The 12916-nt window shown below is 36.7% G+C and overlaps 1 protein-coding gene across 1 annotated transcript in view; it reads left to right on the top strand.

The window, feature by feature from the left end:
• abca3b (ATP-binding cassette, sub-family A (ABC1), member 3b) overlaps window positions 1–12916 on the top strand; it is a 44629-nt gene that overhangs the window by 29205 nt on the left and 2508 nt on the right. Inside the window, exons 16-30 of the mRNA XM_042719578.1 lie at window positions 53–203; window positions 1431–1529; window positions 2378–2576; window positions 3592–3901; window positions 3976–4249; window positions 4850–5054; window positions 5230–5449; window positions 5538–5696; window positions 7803–7963; window positions 8055–8189; window positions 8893–9087; window positions 9237–9424; window positions 12017–12187; window positions 12284–12480; window positions 12558–12631. Of these exons, the coding sequence (XP_042575512.1) occupies window positions 53–203; window positions 1431–1529; window positions 2378–2576; window positions 3592–3901; window positions 3976–4249; window positions 4850–5054; window positions 5230–5449; window positions 5538–5696; window positions 7803–7963; window positions 8055–8189; window positions 8893–9087; window positions 9237–9424; window positions 12017–12187; window positions 12284–12480; window positions 12558–12631 (2738 nt within the window). The remainder of the gene's footprint in view (window positions 1–52; window positions 204–1430; window positions 1530–2377; window positions 2577–3591; window positions 3902–3975; window positions 4250–4849; window positions 5055–5229; window positions 5450–5537; window positions 5697–7802; window positions 7964–8054; window positions 8190–8892; window positions 9088–9236; window positions 9425–12016; window positions 12188–12283; window positions 12481–12557; window positions 12632–12916) is intronic.

Raw genomic sequence — 12916 nt, 5'->3', positions numbered from 1 at the left:
TAGCAGTCTCCAAAAAAAAAAATTTATCTGATTCAATCTTGTGTTTCTACAGGTGCTGGTTACCATATGGTTATAGTGAAGGATGCGTTTTGTAACGTGTCCGAGATCACCCGTCTAGTGCACATGTATGTGCCTGATGCCACTCTAGAGAGCAGTGCAGGCGCTGAACTCTCCTACATACTGCCCAAAGAGAGCACCAGCCGGTAAGACAACACTGACTTCACATGTCTACTGCATAGTGTACTGTGCACTGGGTTTATAATAGTGAAACCATATGCGTTATGCAATGCATTTCAAACAGTAGTAAGAAACATTGTCCACTTTACCTAATTATGTTGCATGTTTAATGCAGCGAAAAGTAGTTGGTCAACCATTTTTTTTGTGCATGTAGCATCAACAATGCTGCATACTACAAAAACCTCTGATTTGAAGAGATTACATGTTAGACTTGGTTAACGTGAATCCAAACATCAAGGTCTCATCCTCATGGCCTTAAATCAATAACCTTTATTGCACAAACTCTTACAAGAGACAATGACTTATGAAAAAGGGGTTGATGTATCCAGACAAATGAGGCTCATGAGACTTTGGTCTGGTTCTTGTGAGCTGCTGTAGCAACAGACAGACTAAATTTACCCATTGATCTGTTTTTTAGTGAAGGTCTCGAAACAACAGTCCACTCTGTTCATCAGACACGTGTTTCTCGTCCCTGATTCACTAAACCACCGTCAGTGAGAGACAAATGTCCTAAAAGCACTTCTTCAAAGAAATAGTGTATCTGAAAAGTGGATTTATATCATTTTTAATTGTCCTTATGTTCCTTAAATTATCCAAAATATGTTATAATGGAACCAGGGTTATGCTGTTCACTAAAACTAAAATCTTAAAAAATGACTTGAAATAAAATAAACATAAACTGAAAACAGAAATAAAATGTTGAATATATCTAATATTTAAATATATAATATATATATATATATAATAAAAATGACAAAAAACACAATCAAATTGCTAAAACATTAACATGAAAACAGAAAATATAAAATGATTCCATTCCAAATATTTGCTAAAATATAAATGTATCTCTGTGACACTAAAGTAGCATTGCATTGAACTAAAAAAGCATTTTATAAAGTTGATCAAGCTCCAAAAATTGGCAAAAGTACCATAAATATGTAATAAAATTAGTCCATAATTGTTCATAATATTTTGCAAAATATTTTACAGTGCTATCAAAGGGTATTAGTAGACTTCTGATCTAGCTTATTAATTATATATTGACTGTTTTTGAGGTGCTTCATAGAAGTGTTCAGTGACATTAGAATAATAAGTTTGCAACCTTTTAACTTATAAAAAATAGCATTAAGATGAATATATGTGGATGGATTTGGCAGAAGTGGTTTCAGTTATTGATAATCATACGTGTTCAGGTTTGAGCTGCTGTTTGCTGAGCTGGAGATGAATCGAGACGAGCTGGGCATCGCCAGCTATGGGGCGTCCGTTACCACTATGGAGGAGGTTTTTCTCAGGTACCTCACCACAAATAATGAAGAATCTCTAAAGATACTGTGTGCTGTGACCTGTTCTCACAGACTTGTATTTTGTCATACTGTTATACTATACTATTATAGTGTTTAATATTTTGATTTTATTTTTTATTTTCAATTTTCATTACAACTATAGTGTAAATTAAATTATTTAGTGTATTATTACATATTTAGTAATTTTCTTGTGCTTGTTTTTAAAGCTATATTTCTATATAGCTTACATGTATTTCTTATTTTATTCATCTTAAACTGAAAGTTAATTGCCAAGGCATCTCTAATTCTTGATTCTTTTTTTTAAAGTTTTTTAATCCAGTCTAAATCACGCCCATGATTTGAAATGCTCTTTCAGAAAAAGAGGTCTTCTGTGACTTAAAAAAGAACTGCTGAATTAGATATACGAACTGATTTGTTAAAAAGGACTGATTTGCATGACTTCTCAACCCTACAGAGAACTGAGAAGTGGGATTGCGCAGGACTAAATTACAGACCCATGCTCTGAAAACATACCCTGCAGAAGTGTGTCATTCACAAGAGCTTTCTTAACCACTGCTCCTTTTTCCACCTCCACAACATTTTTCGTTGTGGTTTTGGAGAGCTCAAGTGCAGTCCTAAATCTTCTGTCCCACTTTAAACTGCCATTAGCTGTAGGACGGGGTACAGATTGACAGATTCAATGCTATCTCTCCTTCAGCATCATTCTACATTTTACATAACCGCTTTTGTGTAGGCACATACAATGTCCGCCCAGCTGTGTCCCAGTAAGGGCCACTTTCTTTCATGCAGATCCTCATTTATTGTAACTTTTCATGTCTTTGTGCTCACTCTCTCAGGGTCGGGAAGCTGGTGGACTCCAGTCTGGATATTCAGGCCATCCAGCTTCCGGCTCTGCAGTATCAGCATGAGCGGCGGTCACATGACTGGACCATGGACGACTCCAGCAGCATCAGCGGCATGACGGATGTGACGGATTTCACTGACAGCGGCACTATGATCTCAGAGGACGGCTCCAACATCAAACTCAACACCGGGGTCAGTCAACAGAAAACTTACTGTGCTTTTAGAAATGAGCTGCTTTCACTTTTCTAAGTACTCGACCTAAAACCCGACTGACTGAGAGTGAAAAGATTCAGAATATCGTAGAGACTTCTGGATTCTTGTGACTTGGCATAATGACAACGACTTGTATAGACGAGCACTATTCACATGGTCATAAATATTATCGTTAGTATGTATTTCTCTAGCACCTCTAAATGCCACTGTAAGTTTTCCTGTATTATTTCTCAAGAATATCAAAATAGGGCGTATACCTTTATAAAATGTCCATCCACCTCAGGAGGACAAATTAAATATTAATAGTGGATGTTTTATTTGTTTGTTTTAACTTATTTAATACCTGATTTGTGTGATTTTTTTTTTTTCTAGCATAAACATCAAATAAAATAGATGTAATTATTTCATAAATTTAATAATATAATAAAATACAAAATAATAATAATAAACTTTAAATACCAGTATGGCTAACAAATGGCTACTTATTTGGGGGGAAATCATGTTACAATATTGTTTTGGTAATAATGTTTGGTAAAATAAGTTTTTTAATTAATGATTAAAAAAAAATACAATTCTTGAAAGTCTTATGCTCACCAAGGCTGCATTTATTTGATCAAATATACAGTAAAAACAGTATTATTTGTGTAATATTTTTACAGTTTATAATAACTGTTTACTCTTTGAATATATTATCAAATATAATTTATTCCTGTGATGCACAGCTGAATTGTCAGCATCATTACTCCAGTGTAACATCATTCTAATAAGCTGATTTGCTGCTCAAGGAACATTTCATATTTTTATCAATGTTGAAAACAGTTGTGCTGCTTCATATTTTGTGGAAACTGTAAGACATTCATTTTTTCAGGACTTTTTGAATAGAAAGTACAAAAGAACAGCATTTATTTGAAATGGAAATCTTTTAAATTTTTTTACATTTATTAAGATAGATTATTTGTTTTTATGATTCATTATTTTCTGCATGTGTTTATAGACCAGGCTCTATATGCAGCAGTTCTACGCTATGTTCCTGAAGAGGGCGCTCTACAGCTGGCGCAACTGGAAAGTGATGGTGGCTCAGTTTCTGGTGCCGCTCGTTTTCACAGTGTTGGCTCTTGTAGTGGCCCGCACCCTCCCTGGAAGCCAAATCACGCCCCTGCTCCGTCTGGCGCTAAAACACTATGGCCCTACTCACGTACCCGTGGCTGTAGATGTCAATGCTGGGCCGCTGGCTACAGCTCTGGCTGAGATCTACACAGCACAGCTGCCTTCCCAGAATGCCATTGCTGCCACTAATATAACAGGTAATAAAAAAACAAATGAATAAATAAACAGTAGCTGCCTCAAAAACATCCTAACCTGTGGTTTGTCTGATCAGATTTGTCAGAGTATGTGCTATATAATGCCGTGAGGGAGGGCGGAGCTTTCAATGAGCACTGCGTGGTGGGTGCGACTTTCAGGAGCGGATCCAGGAAGAACACTGAGGTCATCGGCTACTTCAACAACCAGGGCTATCACACCCCCGCTACAGCGCTCATGCTGGTTGACAATGCTCTCTACAAACTACTAGCTGGACCCAATGCCTCAATCCAGACGGGAAATAACCCCATGCCACGCAACATCTCTGAGACGGCCCAGAGCCAGCTTTCTGAGTATGTAACCTCTCTGAGAGCATTTAGTGGTGTTTGCCAAGTAATGAAATCTGTTTTATTTTTTCCCAAATTCTAACTTTTCATTTAACTGCCTACAAAACATGGTAAAAATGTCTTTTTTTTTTTTTCCTGGCCGTTGACAGTATTTTCTGATTTATGGAGTGATAATTTAATTATTTTAAAATGTAATCAAATTGATATTTTACAAACTTTTATTTTTTGAAAAAAAAAGAGTGCTGCACAACAGTTTACTGTTTAAATTTAAAAACAAATTTACAAATTGTGATATTCCTTAAAATAATGTTTTAATATATTGTTTTTATTGTTATGAAGTGCATTCTACTGTACAACAGTAATATTTTATTATTATTTTTTTCATGTTTTATTGAAGTTAATGTTTAAATGTTTTTTGTGGTTTTTAATTTTAGTGGTTTGTTGTGGTTGTAATGTATTGTTTTTTTTCTTTCCGTGTTTCTGTCAGCATTTATGCATCATGAAAATCAGCCTGCAGAGTCAGAACAAACCCAGAACCCTAAGTGAAGTTAACCTGGGACACCTAGTCATTTAGTTGGTATTTCATCTTCATTTTTGCCTCAACAGGGGCCAGACAGGCTTTGCCATTGCCATAAACCTCATGTACGGCATGGCATCATTAGCCAGCACCTTCGCCCTGCTCCTCGTCTCTGAGCGATCTGTGAAGTCCAAACATGTGCAGCAGGTCAGCGGGGTCTACCTCTCCAACTTCTGGTTCTCCGCCCTGCTGTGGGACCTTATCAACTTCCTGTTGCCCTGCCTGCTCATGCTGGTCAGTATGAATGTACTGTCTAGGTTCTGTCAGTGGTTCTTAATCTGGAGGCCCTATCTCAGTTGCAAGGGTGCCGTAAAATGCTTTAAAATAATACTAAGTATACTTAAAAAAAAGCTGAAACTTATAGTGATTTAAATGCATTGGATATATAAGGGTGTTTTGTTATTTCTAGCTGGTCTTCCAAGTGTTTTCAGTGGAAGCATTTGTGGCCGAGAACCACCTGGTGGACGTTCTGCTTTTGCTGCTTCTGTATGGCTGGGCGGTGATTCCCCTCATGTACCTGCTCAGCTTCCTGTTTTCCACGGCTGCCACCGCCTACACGCGCCTCACCATCTTCAACATCCTCAGCGGCACGGCCACCTTCCTCGCGGTCACCATCATGACCATTCCTGGTGAGACACGCAAGTCCGCACTTGCATTTCAGTTCTTACTAGAGTGTCTGTTCACACACCTTGTGTTCTTGTGGTTGTCTTCCCTCAGAGCTCAAGCTAGAAGACATGTCTCACCTTCTGGATAAGATCTTCCTGATCTTCCCGAATTACTGCTTGGGCATGTCCTTCAGCGAGTTCTACCAGAACTACGAGATCATCACTTTCTGCACCTCCAGCGACTTTGCCGACTTCATTTGCAAGTCCTACAGTGAGTGTCTGATAATCACCCTGAAAAACCACCTGACCTGAAAATCATGAGCTCATGCTAGGTCATTAGGCCGGTGAGTGTCTGGACAAAGTCAAAGTGAGGTGACATTCAGCCCGTATGGTGACCCATACTCAGAATTCGTGCTTAGGCCGATCCAATACCAGCGCAGGTTTAAATCAATATAGTTTGGAGCTTTTCAAATCAATGTAGAATTTCTGTGTTGACTTCACTTTTTCTTGTGCTAAACACAATCTACCAAACATAGACAACTTCATTTTAATGAAAAATAACAAATGAAAAAAATAAATGATCATATTCTATGGCAAAAATACTACTATAAGGTTACCTAATACTAGGTTAGTGTATAATTCAGCAGAATTTGTTTTTCTAGAAAAATCATGAGGGCACAATAATTTTATAAAATCTGAACATTTAGTGAAAGAACACCATTTAGTGGAGAATGTGTATGACTAAATCTGGTAAAATGTTATAAAATTTTGTATTGTAAAATATATTCATGAAAAACAAGTAAATATATTCATAAATATATAGAGAGAGAGAGAAAGAGTGGAGAAGCACTGATATAGAAGTTTAGATATAATGGAATTATTGGTCAGATGTGATGGATTGATAGATGGTTACATTTGATGCGTGATTGACATTAAGCATTTTCGTGTGGTTAAAGTAAATTTGCCATTTATTTCAAGTATAAAAGTTACTTGCCCGGAGAGAAAAAAATACATTTATATTTAGTTATATAATTATATAATTATTTATTGTAGTTATACAAAACATAGTATAGTGTTTTTTTTGTATATTTTGTGGATTTTGTGAGCATGTCACATTTAGTTTATTTAGATTATTAAAATTACAAAAAAACTTTAAATGTGAAATTAAAACCGCCAGTAGGTGGCATCAAGTCACTGTTAATAAGCGAGTCATTGCGATTGATCTAAATCATTTAAATGGTTAAATCAGTGGTTGATTTAAAGATTTATAAAAAAATCTTTACAAAAGAAAAGCTTTTCTAATCTTCTTGTATTCTATCTATTTGTTTTCTTTTTATTGTACAATTAATAAAAGCAAAAAGGCCTCAAACACTAGTTTTCTCTATTCTTTTTAAATTCTGTTTTCTTTTTATTATATAATTTAAAAAAAATCTTGCTACATGTGCCCTATTAAGCTAACGGAGACTTGTTATAGCATTTGCGTTTCGTTGCTCTTTTGTTGATTTTGATTGCTTCGATTGTCCTCATTTGTAAGTCACTTTGGATAAAAGCGTCTGCTAAATGACTAAATGTAAATGTATGGTTAGATATGATATAGATGGTTAGATATGATGGAGTGGATGTTTGGAAATGATGGATGGATGTTAGATATGATGTACAGATGCTTAATAGATACAACGTATAGATGGTTAAAAATTATATAGATGTTAGAATGATGGTTGGTTAGATATGATGAATGTTAACTATAAAGAGTGGATGGTTAGATATGATGGATTATGTTAATTATGTAGAATGGATAGTTAGAAATGATGTATGAATGGCTAGATATGATGTATGAATGGTTATATGATAGATGGTTAGATATGATGGATGGATTATGGTTAATGAAGAATGGATCATAAGAGTAGATGGATGGATGGTTAGATTTTATGTATAGATGGTCAGATATGATAGATATAAGATATGAAAAATTAGAAGTAAACATTTTCCTGTCATTTAGGCGTAGTGGATTTGATGTGGAATTATCTTATGAATTAGAAAAGTGGTTTCCTGCTGAGTTTCACTTCGCTTATGCAAATGTGAAGCGCTGGATATTGAATTTCTGTTTTTCTGTAATATGTTAGCCTGTGTTGGTCTATGCTAATTAAATAATCCACTGTGTTTATGGTCTCGATAGAGCTGTAAGACCAGCACTGCTAGCTGGTAAATCTTTTGAATGTTGCCATAAATGAAATCTCAATCAACAGCACTGATGTTATTGTGACTGACGTCACTTAAAAGCAGCTAGCAGTGCAGGCATGAGTGATTAGCATCATGTGGCACACACAATGTGGACTGGGTAGTCATTCTCATAGTCATTTTGGCTGGTCATCTACAGATATCACCTATCAAGTGAACTACTTTTCCATGGATGAGCCCGGAGTGGGCCGCTTCCTGGTGGCCATGTCCCTACAAGGTGTTGTCTTCATCGCCCTGCTTTTCCTCATCGAGCTCCGGTGCGTCCACATACTACTCAACCTCTGCAGGAGACGCAAGAAGGTGGGAGAGGAATGTAAACACGGGATATAGTGCTCTTATTTTATTGGTTTGAATGCTAACAATCACAGCTGTGGGTGTGTGTTGTTGTCAGGTTTTGCTGTTGGCAGAAGAAGCTCTCCAGCCTGAGGACAGAGATGTTGCGGAGGAGAGGAAGAGAGTTATGGATTGCCAGCCGGTGGTTGAGTCAATGGTGGACAGCCCGCTTATCCTACAGGAGCTCTGCAAGGTATGCTGGTCACAAACCACAGTATGTTAATGAGTTATACCTCAAGGTTTAAATTTCAACCTATATTTTCAAACTTTTCAAAGTGGAGTTCTCCAAAAGATTATCAGATCATCTTCAGAACATGCTGTGAAAATGTGTTTTGCGGTACTTTACTGCATTGGCATGCCAGCTCCACTGTATCATTGCCACAATGCTCTGAGTGTACAAAACCAGTCGGGTGGCGCCACCTTTAGGCCAAAGTGCATAAAACATGCAGAAAGTCTGTTAAAATCTCTAAATCACTTCAGAATAATTTGGCCCAGAGTCATGCTTCTTGATTAACTATGATTAACAATTTTATCATGGTCACTTTTATGGCTTTCTGCTATTTTAGGCATTTTTTTTAGATAGTTGTGAAATAAAATTTCTCCAGTTTTTTTCAAGATTGTTAAGTCATAATCAAAGGAAGCCTCACAAAAGCCACTAAATGGGATTTTTGGTATACAACAACATTCTCCAGAAATAAACAAATTGCTGGAAATAATGTTATCAGGATGTGTTGTAGTCTTTCCATCCATCCATATGCTCTGGATGGATTTATAAAGGTTTTACATATTTTTACAAAACAATTGTAATTGCCACAATGCACTGAAATGCCATGAACAGTTGACTGTTTTTGTCCCTTTTTTCCTTTTTCCTAAAATCTGTGGTTGTGTTTCACTAGGTATATTCAGGCGGGCAGTCGCTGTTAGCGGTGGACCGTTTGTCTTTGGCCGTTGGGAAGGGCGAGTGCTTTGGTTTACTGGGATTTAATGGAGCAGGGAAGACTACGACATTCAAAATGCTAACAGGAGATGAAAGCATAACTTCAGGAGATGCCTTTATTGACGGCTACAGCATCCTCCGGGATGTGAAAAAGGTTCAGTATTTTGTTATCTCATATTGCCATTTAATGTGAAATAGTTCCTTAACTGGAAATTCATTTTTAGAGAGGAGATATTTAGATTTTTTTAGTCCTAGAAGGTACAAGTAAATGGTTTAACACTGTATTAAATGACTTTGCTTCAGGTGCAGCAGAGAATTGGCTACTGTCCCCAGTTTGACGCGGTGCTAGATCACATGACAGGGCGGGAAACCCTGAGCATGTATGCCAGACTGAGGGGCATCCCAGAGAAATATGTCACAGCCTGTGTAGAAAATGTCCTGCGTTCCCTGCTGCTCGAACCTCACGCTGACAAACTTGTCCGCAGCTACAGGTATGAACATGACTCCTGAGAGAAAGTAAATAGATGGATGGTTTGATGTGATTGATGGCTGGTTAGAAATGATGGCCGATTAGATTTGATGGTTATATGAGGGTTAGATATGATATGTAGATGGTTAGATGGGATGAATGGATTGATACATTTGATACAAAAGATGGTTAGATATGATTTATGAATGGTTAGATATGAAGGATGATTTGGGTTTATGTATAGATGAGTGTTATATATGATATATATGTGATGATGGATGGTTAGATACAATGGATGATAAAGTTTGATGTTAGATATAATGAATAGATGGTTAAACATGATATGCGAATGTTATGATATGTGAAAGATTAGTTAGTGGTTAGATATGATGAAAAATGGATTGGTAAAGTATGATTTATTAATTATGATATATGGATGTTTATATAGGATTCATGGTTTGTTAGATATGATAAATGGATGGTAAATATTTCATGGATGTGTAGATATGATTCATGGGTGGTTAGATACAATGATGAATGGTTGGTGAAATACGATACATGGATGTTAGATATGATTCATGGTTAGATATGATTCATAGATGGTAGATGAGGTTTGTGGATTGATATATATGATTAGTGGATGGTTAGATATGATTCATGTAGGGTTAGAACTTAGGTATGATTAGTGGATGTTAGATATGATTCGTTGATGTTAGATATGATTGGTGGATAGTTAGATATGATTCATGTAGGGTTAGAACTTAGGTATGATTAGTGGATGTTAGATATGATTCGTTGATGTTAGATATGATTGGTGGATGGTTAGATATGATTCATGTAGGGTTAGAACTTAGGTATGATTAGTGGATGTTAGATATAATTCGTTGATGTTAGATATGATTGGTGGATAGTTAGATATGATACATGGGTGATTAGAAATGATTCATGGATATTAGATATGATTCGTAGATGTTAGATATGATTTGTAGGTAGTTAGATATGATGGATGGTTAAATATGATGAATGGATAGCCAGATATGATTAATGGATGGTTAGATATGATTGGTGGATAGCTAGATATGATTAATGGATGGTTAAATATGATTCGTGGATGTTAGATATGATTTGTGGGTGGTTATATATGATTAATGGATGGTTAGATATGATTTGTGGGTGGTTATATATGATTAATGGATGTTTAGATATGATTTGTGGGTGGTTATATATGATTAATGGATGGTTAGATATGATTCGTGGATGGTTAGATATGATTAATGGATGGTTAGATATGATTCGTGGGTGGTTAGATATGATTGGTGGATAGCTAGATATGATTAATGGATGGTTAGATATGATTAATGGATGTTAGATATGATTCATGGATGGTTAGATATGATTAATGGATGGTTAGATATGATTCGTGGATGGTTAGATATGATTAATGGATGGTTAGATATGATTCGTGGATGGTTAGATATGATTTATGGATGTTAGATATGATTCGTGGATGGTTAGATATGATTCGTGGATGGTTAGATATGATTCGTGGATGTTAGATATGATTCGTGGATGGTTAGATATGATTCGTGGATGGTTAGATATGATTCGTGGGTGGTTAGATAAGATTGGTGGATAGCTAGATATGATTAATGGATGGTTAGATATGATTCTTAATGTGTGGTTAGATATGATTAGTGGATGGTTATATATGATTCATGGATGGTTAGATATGATTCGTGGATGGTTAGGTATGATTTGTGGATGTTAGATATGATTCGTGGATGGTTAGATATGATTCATGGATGGTTAGATATGATTCGTGGATGGTTAGATATGATTTGTGGATGTTAGATATGATTAGTGGACAGTTAGATATGATTCATGGATGGTTAGATATGATTAATGGATGGTTAGATATGATTCATGGATGGTTAGATATGATTCATGGATGGTTAGATATGATTAGTGGATGGTTAGATATGATTAGTGGATGGTTAGATATGATTCATGTGTCGTTAGATATGATTAGTGGATGATATATATGATTAGTGGATGGTTAGATATGATTCGTGGGTGGTTAGATATGATTCGTGGGTGGTTAGATATGATTAATGGATGGTTAGATATGATTCATGTGTCGTTAGATATGATTAGTGGATGATATATATGATTAGTGGATGGTTAGATATGATTCATGTGTCGTTAGATATGATTAGTGGATGGTTAGATATGATTCATGTGTCGTTAGATATGATTTGTGGGTAGATGGATAGATGATGTATGGTTAAATATGATGAATGGCTAGCTAGATATGATTGTTAGATATGTTGAATGCATGGCTAAATATGATGGCTGGTTAGATTTGATATATAGATTGTGTTAAATATGACAGATGATTAGGTTTGATGGTTAGATGATGGTTTAATATCATGCATGGAATGTTAGATGCGATGGATTGATTTTTGGATAAATGCGTGAGTGAATATGATGGACTAGTTTATTGAAGTGTAGGGAAACAGATGCAGCAGGAACACTCTGAATGTCAGAAGTTCAAGCATTGGTTTGTTATATGCTGTTAGCGTGTATTATATGTCATCTATTGAATCCTACACAGTGGTGGCAATAAGAGGAAGTTGAGTGCAGGCATGGCTCTGATCGGTGGGCCGCCCGTGATCTTCCTGGACGAGCCGTCCACTGGCATGGACCCTGTGGCCAGACGGCTGCTGTGGGACGCAATTACCCGCACCAGAGAGTCTGGCAAAGCCATCATCATAACCTCACACAGGTGAGCCACACGTCACCGGACTACTGCAGATATGGACTGGAAGTGAGAAGAAGCATGTTGCATCAGAACAAACCGTTTCTCATTATCTCTCTGCAGTATGGAGGAGTGTGAGGCGCTGTGCACCCGGCTGGCTGTCATGGTGAACGGCCAGTTCAAATGTCTAGGCAGCCCACAGCACCTGAAGAGCAAGTTTGGGAGCGGGTACACACTGCTGGCGAAGGTCCGAGTGGAGACGGAGTTAGAGGAGATGGACCTTCAGCTCTTCAAAGACTTCATTGAAAGCACCTTCCCAGGTATCTAAGTGACATGCTCTGTATTCCCGCTGGACAGTGTGACGGCTTTTATAACTTTCACCTGATGCCTCTCACAGGAAGTTCACTGAAGGATGAACACCAGGGGATGGTCCACTATCACCTGACTGACAAAACTCTCACCTGGGCACAGGTACGTCTCAGACACATTGTGATGTTTCAAATAGCTTAAAACTATTTCTGCAGTATGTACACTGCAAACAGTATGAAAAAGCTCAGTACATATATAATATCCCCAGATTGACCAAATTGTGACTTTCCCATAATGCAAGGCACAGGACTTGATATTCCAGTGTGACAAATAAACAAGAAACAATCTTAGATTAATTAAAAATGATTTTTATTGCATTTAATGATATTGATGATATGTTTTGGGTATTTTTACACACAATTAAATAATAAATGCACCATAAATGAT

The sequence above is a fragment of the Cyprinus carpio genome, chromosome B3 (assembly GCF_018340385.1).
Source record: "Cyprinus carpio isolate SPL01 chromosome B3, ASM1834038v1, whole genome shotgun sequence".
Taxonomy (NCBI): domain Eukaryota; kingdom Metazoa; phylum Chordata; class Actinopteri; order Cypriniformes; family Cyprinidae; genus Cyprinus; species Cyprinus carpio.
The sequence above is the reverse complement of the archived record's forward strand: the minus strand, read 5'-3'. Positions and strand labels throughout refer to the sequence as shown.